The 9743-nt window shown below is 57.3% G+C and overlaps 2 protein-coding genes across 2 annotated transcripts; both read right to left on the bottom strand.

Annotated features, from left to right (window-relative positions):
- Nucleotides 1–535: 535 nt before the first annotated feature.
- Bbln (bublin coiled coil protein) lies at nt 536–3830 on the bottom strand. The gene is made up of 2 exons (XM_048343772.1): nt 3651–3830; nt 536–949 (listed from the first exon to the last, which is right to left on the bottom strand). Exons 1-2 carry the CDS (start codon nt 3727–3729, stop codon nt 777–779), a joined length of 252 nt encoding a protein of 83 aa, XP_048199729.1. The 5' UTR covers nt 3730–3830; the 3' UTR covers nt 536–776.
- Nucleotides 3831–4759: 929 nt separating this feature from the next.
- Nucleotides 4760–9687, bottom strand: Lcn2 (lipocalin 2). The gene is made up of 7 exons (XM_048343761.1): nt 9481–9687; nt 8787–8920; nt 6815–6894; nt 6546–6665; nt 5766–5867; nt 5119–5142; nt 4760–4931 (listed from the first exon to the last, which is right to left on the bottom strand). The coding sequence occupies exons 1-6, from the start codon at nt 9616–9618 to the stop codon at nt 5123–5125; spliced, it is 594 nt and encodes a 197-aa protein (XP_048199718.1). The 5' UTR covers nt 9619–9687; the 3' UTR covers nt 4760–4931; nt 5119–5122.
- Between the last annotated feature and the right edge of the window lie 56 nt (nt 9688–9743).

Genomic DNA, 9743 nt, shown 5'->3' with positions numbered 1-9743 from the left:
CTCAGGGCCTGAGCACTGTCCCTGGCCTCTCTTTGCTCAAGGCTAGCACTCTACCACTTGAGCCACAGCGCCACTTCCAGCTTTTTCTATATATGTGGTGCTGAGGAATCGAACCCAGGGCTTCATGTGTACAAGGCAAGCACTCTACCACTAGGCCACATTCCCAGCCCAAGCCTGTGGCTCTTTAGATTACTACTGCTCCTCACGTAGAGACGCCAGGCCCTTAGACAGTGAGACTGGGCCTGTTATTGGCCAGCAGGGTGTATGTGACGTTCACAGATTCAGCCAGAGACCCCACCGCTATCTCAGAAAGTCCACAAAGCTTGGCGGACTTTGTCTCGGTCAGGCAGGGCAGCAGCCGTTGGCCAGGAACCTCCCAGCTAGGAATGTGCCTCACCTGAGCTGTCTGTATCTGGCAATAACAGCTGGTCCCGAACCCAGCCCCTACCTCCTGCTCCTAGGCCACTGGCATGTGATCAAGGACCCCCGTTCACCTGGGGTCCTCATCCCGGCACACAGAAGAGAGGCTCTGTGGTGTGGAGAATTGGTTTAATGTGGATTTCCAATCCTGGGGGGGAGGAGGGAGGTCCAGGAGCTGGGCCGGCAGGCAAATGAATGGGTTGTATATTCACACCTGGCCCCAAGAGACGGGCTAGGAAGTAAGGGCTGGCTCAGGCAGGCGGAGGACCCAAAGGCCAGCTCTTGAGGAGGTGTCTAAGCCAGACAGTAAGGGCCAAGGGAGGCAGGACTGGGGCCCGGTTGGAGGCTCCCAGAGCCTAGGGGCTGGCATCGCCAGGGGCCTCCCCGAGCTGCTGCTGGAATTCCAGGCGTGTCTGCCGGTTGGACTCCAACAGCTCCTGGAGCCGGGCGTGGAGGTGGTCGTTCTTCTCCTCCAGGTGGTCCAGACAGGAGTTGATCTGGTCCAACATGGAGTTGATGGCCGCGTACTCTGGGAGGAAGGGGAAAGACAGCCCCAAGGTCCCGTGGCTCCTCTGGGCCCACAGACACACTCATACCCACTGTCCCCGGGCCCTCCAAGAGGCCTTCGAGAGAAGTCTCTACTCCTTCCTCAACCTGTGTCACCATCTAGAAAATGGGCAGAAACTAAAAGAAAGGCTTTGCAGAAACACCTCTGTGCTCCGTCTTCTAGAGTTAGGGTGGTCCTGGCCCAGGAGGTTCTGCCTCCAGGGACCTCCGGCCTCCAGGGACCTCCCTCTAAGTGCAAAGGTCAAACCTCCTGGCCCTTCCTTCCTTCCTTCCTCTCTCCCTCCAGAGGAGGACAAGGCCTCTTCCAGGCTGGCTCTCATCTCTAGCCCTTCTGTGGCTCCCTTTGCCTCCGGGGTAAATCACCAGCCCAGCACCCCCTTCATCCAGCACCCCCACCCCCTTCATCTAGTCTCCTCTGCCAATCCTTTCCTTCCCTCACCCCCACTTCACCTCAAGCCCTCCGTGCTGGGATGTGCCAGGTCCGCCTGTCTCCTGTCACCCCAGGCTACCCTATCACCAGTGCCCTACACCAAGCAATTCTCTCAGCCCTCCACGGCCCTCGCTCCCCTCAGGAACAACCGCTGTGAGTATCTGTGCTGCTCTATGTCTGTCCCTCAGCGACGAATCTGTGTGGGAGGTGACTGGTCTTGTGTTGGCCGCTGCCTCCCCAGTGCGCTCAGTGACAAAGTAAGCATTCGCTGAAGGAATGAGCGAGCGAGTGAATGAATGAAGCCTCCCTGCCTTCGCTCAACTCTCTGCCACCTGGAGATGCCTCAGCCACAACCTGTCAAGGACCAGCTCAAAATGCCTGTAGCAGGAAGCCTTCTCTGGTCCTCCTCTCCTGCCCCTCTTGACCTGCCTCTCCCAGTGACATGATGTTCCTTTGCACCCAAGGCCTGGGCCTGTGCCCACTGCGGGACCCGGCTGAGCCAGCCTGTGACTCAGACACACTTGGCTGCCAGCTTAGGATGGGAAGGGAAGTGGGTGGTGGTGGTGGTGGAAATGTCCAGAACTGAAGGAGTGTGTCTGGGATGTGGGATCCAGGGTGACTGCATTCAGGGGAAGGTCACCCATTACCCAGAAAGGGCACCACTCACAGAGGACAGTCCTGTGAAGTCTGCTGGAAGTCCACATCTCGTGATACAGATAGAGAAACTGAGGCCTAAGTAGGAAGTAACTGCCCAGGATCCTACATCTGGTTGGTGACAACCAAAATTCTCACTAAGGGCCGTTAGATGTGAGTTCCAGTTCTACTTTATCTCAGCAAGTTTCTACAGCTCCTTTCTAAAAAAAAAAAAAAAAAAAAAAAAAGAGGTCAGGTATCTCCAGAGCTAAGCAAGGTCTGCCACAGTAATTCAGTAATTCTTTAGATGGTCATTACAACCAGTATTTCACATTCCATATTGGGGACACCAGCTGGGAGAAGGGATGGAGGTGCTGAAATGTCTCCCAACTGGGGTGATGCTTTTATCCCTGTCAAGGGTACTTCACAGTTTCAAACCTTGCTTCTCTCTGGGCCACCCACCTGCTCACTGTCCTGTCAATTAGCCAGCCTACACGCAATGTGACCTCCTGGGCCCTTCCCGGGGCCCTTCATCTGCTGCAGAAATACAGGCACACTGCTTGCTCCCACTGGGTAGACCCTGGGTGGCTAGGAATGTGGCTTAACGGTAGTGCTTGCTTCCCATATACAAAGCCCTGGGTTCGATTCCTCAGTGCCACATAAACAGAAAAGGCCAGAAGTGGCGCTGTGACTCAAGTAGAGTGCTAGCCTTGAGCAAAAGAAGCTCAAGGACAGTGTCCGGGCCCTCAGTTCAAGCTCCAGGACTGGTGAGAGAGAGAGAGAAAAAAAGTAGATCCTGGGGACTGGGGTTAGTGGCTCAAGTGATAAGAGCCTATTATGGCCAACTAAACACAAGGCCCTGAGTTCAAACCTCAGTACCACAAAAAAAAAAAGGACCCCGATTGATGAAAACATCTTAGAACTGTGAAGGATACACAACTCTGAGTATACTAAAACCTTGGAACTGTGCAACTTAAGTGGGGGTAATTTTTGTAGCATGTGAAATAGCTCAATAAAAATTACAACAGCAACAAAAAAAGCCTTGCCCCACGTTTCCCAAGTCCTGCCCTCTAAGGTAATGCTCCAACCTTGGCTACACTGGAGAGAATAAGCTTCCTGAACGAACACCTGCCCGCAGGGATCTGCAATTCACACACTAATCGCTCCTCCTCCGCGACAGTGGGAATGTGGAAGTCCGGGGCACCGCGAGCCCGGGGTGGTGGCGGTCCGGGCCTCCCGCGGGGCTGAGCGCGCAACCGGCTGCAGGGCCCGGGGTGCTGACTCAGCGGAGCGGCGCCCACCGGGTCGGCCCCACCTGCCAAGCCAAGCCGGCCGAGCCCGCTTCCAAAGCCCTGGGGCCGGGGGGGACGGTGGGGGGAAGGAAGGAAGGGGCCCGGAGCAAGCCCCAAGCACAGGAGCAGCCCCGAGGCTGCCGAGGCTTCCCCTTCTGCAATACGGGGCTGCACCGGTCCCCCGATGCTGCGGTTTCCAGGAACCTCCGCAGCGGCCCCGGGAGAAGTCGGAACGCTCCGCGGGCGGGCACCCCTGGTGGAAAAGCGGCGATCGCTCCGGGAGCTTCCCCCACCCCGCGCCCCGTCACCTGCTTCCCCGAAGCCATCGTCCTCGCCTTCCGTGGCCGCCTCCACCGGCATGCCCAGGTCCCCGTTGGGGCCCGACATTGCGGGCTCGGGCACCGCAGGGGCCGCGCGACGACGGAAAGCGGCGACCGTCCCTCGGAAAGCCGGCGCCGGGCGGAAGGAGGGAGCAGCTGAGCGACCGCCGGGCCGGAAGCGAGGAACGCCGCGGCGCGCGGCCGCCCGGAGCCCGGGGCCCCGCCCCCGAGGCCTGCGCCGCGACGCCCGAGCTCCGCCCCCGCCCCGCCCCAGGCCGAAACCACGCCCACCCGCCGCCGATGGGCCCCGCCCGCCGCCGGCTCCGCCCACAATGCCTCACAGTCGGGCTCCGCCCACCGCGACTCACTCCGGCTGGCGGGGAGCCGGGCGATGGCAGCGCGGAAACCCAGGCAGCGGAGGCTCGAACCCGAGCCGGGGCTGGCGAGCTCCAGCGAGCCCATCGGGAAGGGTGCGCAGCTCGGGACCCCATTGTGTCCCCCTCCCCTGCTTCTGCCCCTCCGCGTGTTCTAAACCCGACCAGCGGTTTCCAAGGCCTCTTGAAGCTTCGCGAAGCCCCTGCCCCTGCCCTGGCAGCACCCGCCTCCCGGGCTCAGTCCTCGACCTCCCTGGACCTCCCCGCCCTGCGGCGCTCCGCTTAGGGCATCCCTGCACCAGGCTCCTGGCAACTATGAAAGCAGAACAACGAAACCTCTTGAAATTGCATCAGGATCTCGCCGCAGATACCTTTAATGTGTGCTAATTTCAAAATAAAATAAAAGAGAAAGCCAGGCAGGGGGGCTCACACCTGTCATCCTGGCTACTCTGCCCTCCTAGCCTCTCAGGAGGCTGAGATCGGAGGTGCCCAGTATGAAGCCAACTCCAGCACGACAGTCCATAAACTCTTATTTCCAGTTGACCACCCACCCTCCCCCCCCCAATAAAAAATACAAGTAGAGCAAGTGCTCAAGTGGTAGAGCACCAGCCTTGAGCAACAAGCTCTGGGACAGTGCCCAGACCCTGAGTTCAAGGCCCAGTAATGGCACACACACACACACACACACACACACCACCCACAAAACAAAAGGAAGTACAGATTCGGGGGCTAGGGCATGTGTTTATTTAGCAGACAAGTGAGTGGGCTCCATCAGCCAGGTGGCTTTGGGAGCAGCTGGGTGGTCAGCAGGGCACCCTAAGGTCTTCCAGCTGTCACTGGCTTCTTGGCTGGGGGCGGGGGTGAGGGGGGCGTGGAGTAGCCAATTTGGCTCCCGGGGCAGAAGCAATAGGAAGGATGAAATATAAAGAGAGGCAACACCTGAGAAAAGAGAGTTGATTAAAGATGCTGCAGTTGGGGAGGGGGGGAAAGGGAGGGAGCAAAGGCAGGCCTGAGACCCTCCTACCCTCACCCCACGCCCAACCGCCCTCCCCATCAGCTCCCTGCCCCAGCCGTACTCACTGCACCTCAGTCATCAATGCACTGGTCTGTGAGGGAGAAAGTCCATCAGAACAGGCAGACAGGACAGGTGTGTGCGCGTGTGTATGCACAGTCTCTGGCTACTAGGACCCCTGTGCTGTCCCTCAGGCCCAGCCTGGCCCAGCTACACTTCTGGGGGTTCCCTCAGGACTTGAGGAAGATGAAGTAAGGGAATGGTTTGGAGACTTGCATAGCTGTGCTCCAGCCCCCAGGCCTCCTGCCTTTTAACCCACTCAGCCAGTGACCCTGAATGACCTGGGAGGAGCCCCCTGCCCAGGTCAAGCCGGGCTACATGAAAGCAGGGACGTGTCCCACATCAAAGATGAATAAGATCCAGAGGGAGACCCAGAACTGGAAGGCCTAAGAAAACTTGGACACCAATCTGAGATTCTCATCTGGTCAGCCCAGGCTAACCTATCAGGGGGCAGCACTTGGGGTCAGGATCTCTGGGGACCCATAGGTTCCAAGGTAGGGCAATGTGAATCCAAAATGGCTTCCAGAGGAGGCCACTGCTCTTGCCTTGGCCAGAGCCGGCCATTGGGTCTCCTCCTGTTTCTCCCCTCCCTGGTGGAGCGGCATCTGACCTGGACAGCCCTCATGCCCCCTTCCCATCTCCCCAGCTGGTCCTTACCAATGGGGGTAAGGAAGGTGATGTGGTCATCAGTGAGGCCCAGAGACTTGGCGAAGCGGACAAAGCGATTCTTCAGTTCAGAGCCCAGCTCTTTGGTTCTCCCTTGTGGCAGGCAGAAAGATACTCTATAAATATTATTGGGTGCTGGTGGCCCATGCCTGTAATTGTAGCTACCCAGAAAGCAGCAATCGGAGGAGGGTGGGTCAAAGCCAATCCCCGGGAAGAAAAGTCCATGAGACTCTTTTCTTCAATTATCCAGCAAAAAAAAAAAAAAAAAACACAACAACCCTGAAAGAGGGCCTGGGAATGTATGTGGCTAAGCGGTAGAGCGCTTGCCTAGCATGCATGAAGCCCTGGGCTCCATTTCTCAGCACCACATATACAGAAAAGGCCGGAAGTGGTGCTGTGGCTCAAGTGGCAGAGTGCTAGCCCTGAGCAACAAGAAGCCAGGGACAGTGCTCAGGCCCTGAGTCCAAGCTCCGGGACTGGCAAAAACAACAACAACAACAACAACAAAAAACACCTGAAGGTGGAGGTATGATTCAAGTGTCAGAGAGCCATCCATGAGCACAAAGCCAATGCCAGCACTCAAAAATAAAAGAAATTATCAGGCACATGAATGAGGCTTCTGATGTTTTCCTATAGAGGATCTGCAGGAAAACCTCCTCCCTGAGTGGGCTGGAATTGGGGAAGACCTTGGGGCCCGAGTGAGAATGAGGGGTCCCATCCCCCAAGCTCGACCAGGACCTGGGACCCCAGGGGATAGGAGGAAAGACCCACCATACAGGGTAGTCTTGAAGTACTCCCTGTTGGCGGAAGTCTTCTTGAAGAACACCATGGCGAACTGGGTGTAGTCGGTAGCTGTCACACGCACGATGTAGCTCTGTAGGTTAGGGTAACCTGCGGTGCGGGGGTGGGGGTAAGAGGTCACCCTCACTGTCCCACTGATCATAGCTTTTCGCTCGGAGCACAGCATCTGAGGAGGGGGACAGAAAGCCCTGTGCTCCCTCGAAGCCCAGTCCCACAGCCCCCTCCCAATGGGCACTCACTGCGAATGTTGCCCAGGGTGTACTGGCCCGGCCGGAAACTTGGGACAAAAGTTCTGATCCAGTAGTCACAGCCCTGATCCCTATGGGAGCAAGGGATGAGGTGAGCAGAGGGAGATGACACCGGTGTGGACCCTCTGGGCCTGGCCAAGTGGTACCAAGGTGATGGCAGGATTCAGATTCTACCCCCCCCCCTCCCGGGGCCAGTCCAACTCATGAGCGCCTGCCCCCCATGAAAGCAGAAGCCCCACCCACCCGCTTAGACTGGCCTGGGGTAGAGCTGCCTGACCCTCTCTCCTGTATCCATGGTCCCTCCTTGGCTGCCTCCCCTGGGTGGCCTACCCCACTTGCAGCTCTGGAGCTAGGCACTTACCCCAACTCTCACCTGGATGCTCCCCCACTTACCCCCCCCACCACCACTCCATCTTTCCAGCCTGCTCCAAACCAAGTACTTCCCTAGCTCTTGGGTCAAACCTGACCTCTTCCTTGAGGCTCACCTTACCCACTGAGACCCCCAAATCTGAGCTGCCCAAGTCTGCCTTTCTTCTGCCCCTTGGTCTTCTAATGTTCCAGCTCCAACCCACCAGCTTCCCAAGTCAGAAAAACACTGCAGGGGATACATTCCTGGCCCTGCTCTCGAGTCCCCATCCACCCTGTCACCTCCCACTCCTGACTGCCCGGCCTCACCTTCCTTGTTCCACCCCTCTCAGAACTACCTCAGTTTCTCCCCTGATGCAACTGAGCCCAGATGCCCAGATTCTGGCCTTGTAGGAGCCCCCGGCCTTGCAGGGTAGGATACTCCAGGGTCTGGCTTGCTACCTCTGGAAGGTACCACTCTCTTCTACTCTCAGACTCAGAGTCTGCTGTGCACACTCTGCACACTCCATGCACACTGTGTGTGTGTGTGTGTGTGTGTGTTGATACTAGGGCTTGAACGCAGGGCCCTGGCACTGTCCCTGAGCTCTTCAGCTCAAGGCTAGCGCTCTCCACAGTTTTCTGGTGACTAATTGGAGATAAGAGTTTCAGGGCTTTTCCTATGTGGGCTGGCTTCAAACCATGATCCTCAAATCTTAGCCTCCTTCGTAGCTGGGATTACAGGTGTGAGCCACTGGTGTCTGACTCCCATCTTGGATTTTTGTTTTGTTTTTGTTGTTGGTCTTGGAGTTTGAACTCAGGGCTTCATGCTTGCTAGGCAAGCACTCTACAGCTTGAATCACACCTCCAGCCCTTGTTGTTCTAGTAGTTTTTTGAGAGAGGAACTTGGTTTTTTTTTTTTTTTTTGGCCAGTCTTGGACCGTGAACTCAGGGCCTGAGCACTGTCCCTGGCTTCTTTTTGCTCAAGGCTAGCACTCTGCCACTTGAGCCACAGCACCACTTCTGGCCATTTTCTATATATGTGGTGCTGAGGAACCAAACCCAGGGCCTCATGTATACGAGGCAAGCACTCTTGCCACTAGGCCATATCCCCAGCCCAGGAACTTGTTTTTTATGAAGGTCAAATTGGACCCAAATCTTCCTATTTAAGCTTCCCACCCTAGCTAGGGTGACAGATGTGTGCTAACACACCCAGTTATTGATTGAAGATGCAGTCTCCTGAACTTGTTCTCTGGGGCTGGCCTCAAACTACAGTCCTCCTAATCTCTGGCTCTGGAGTAGCTAGGATCACAGGCATGAGCCACCAGGACCCAGCTTGGCTTGTTGTTTGAGATCGTCTTGTTCACTTCTGGGTGTGTGTGTGTGTGTGTGTGTGTGTGTGTGTGCCACCACACCCAGCCTCTCCATCCTCGTTGACTGTGTGTGTCCATCAGCACCGCTGCCCCTGCTGGAGTGCCACACTGAGAGAAGAAAGAAAGGGAGAAAGAGAAGGAGGGAGGAAGGGAAGCCATGATGGGAAGAACAGGCTCCCTCTGCTTTTGTCCCCCCTTGGCTGTGAGATGAGTCTGTCCATCCAGCCCTGGGGAGGCGGCGGCTTCACCTGAGCAGGGTGGAGGTGACGTTGTAGCTGCGGTCTTCTTTCAGCTCGTAGGTGGTGGTGTACATCTTCGAGTCGCCTTGTTTCTTCTGTACTGCGTTCCCTGCCAGGCCTACGACGTACCACTTCCCCTGGAACTACAGGGCAGGATGAGGCAGAGCCCTGGGGTGGCTCCAGGAGCTGCCCCTCCTGCTCTGTCCCTGTGGGCATCTCTAGGCAGCCTGGCTGGGACCCCCTCTAACTGGGGTTCCAGGGTCCCAGCCTGGGCCAGCAAGAACTAAGGGCCTCCAGCATCAGTAGGGACACCTGGGCCTCAGTTTCCTCATCTGTGCAGAGGGACTGAAGATGTTCCCCCTTGGTAGACAGTGGGGGTCAGTAGGCACAGTGGCTCTGAGATGAGGAAGGGATGGAGGTGTGGGGTGTGGTTTCCATCAGGACACCCAGGTACAGAGTCCTAGGCTCTGGACTCCCTGAGTCTTGCCCATTCCACCCAATCAATGCTACTCTTTCCCCCCGCTCCCCCCCCTCCCGTCTGAGATGGGGACTCGGGCTCCATATCTGACATTTTCAGTCATCGGCTGGCACTCTATGCCTGAACCACAGCTCCAACCCCCAATACTGCTGTTCTTGACGCCCTTCAGCTCTCCTCCCCCCCAAACCCTAGCTCTCCCTGCAGCTGCCCCTCCAGGACCCTTACCTGGGCATCCTGGAAGTTGCGCTTCAGGGGGACCTTGCGTAGAGATGGGGCGGGGATCAGGTTGGGAGCAGAGTCCGGGGTCTGGGCCTGCAAGACCCCCAGCAGGGTGAGCCCCAGCCACAGGAGTCCCAGGGTCATGGCTACAGAGCAGCTGCGGGGACTGGGGAGAGCTGGAAAAGGAAGAGGAAAGAGTGAGGAGACCTGCCTGACGCCAACTATTTATGGGCCCCAGGCTGCGCCCCCACCTCAGGGCCAGGTGATCC

This window comes from Perognathus longimembris, chromosome 1 (genome assembly GCF_023159225.1).
Source record: "Perognathus longimembris pacificus isolate PPM17 chromosome 1, ASM2315922v1, whole genome shotgun sequence".
Lineage (NCBI taxonomy): Eukaryota > Metazoa > Chordata > Mammalia > Rodentia > Heteromyidae > Perognathus > Perognathus longimembris.
Note: the sequence above shows the minus strand (reverse complement) of the source record. Positions and strands in the feature narration are given on the sequence as shown.

What these genes read in the sequence shown, in the direction of transcription:
- Bbln (XM_048343772.1), bottom strand. Translation starts at nt 3,729, where the DNA reads ATGTCGGGCCCCAACGGGGACCTGGGCATGCCGGTGGAGGCGGCCACG. An exon ending in CGATGGCTTCGGGGAAGCAG is followed by an intron (nt 950 to 3,650) that starts GTGACGGGGCGC and finishes CCTTCCTCCCAG; the next exon opens with AGTACGCGGCCATCAACTCC.
- Lcn2 (XM_048343761.1), bottom strand. Translation starts at nt 9,618, where the DNA reads ATGACCCTGGGACTCCTGTGGCTGGGGCTCACCCTGCTGGGGGTCTTG. An exon ending in CACCCTGGGCAACATTCGCA is followed by an intron (nt 6,666 to 6,814) that starts GTGAGTGCCCAT and finishes CCCGCACCGCAG; the next exon opens with GTTACCCTAACCTACAGAGC. An exon ending in CTTCAAGACTACCCTGTATG is followed by an intron (nt 5,868 to 6,545) that starts GTGGGTCTTTCC and finishes GCCTGCCACAAG; the next exon opens with GGAGAACCAAAGAGCTGGGC.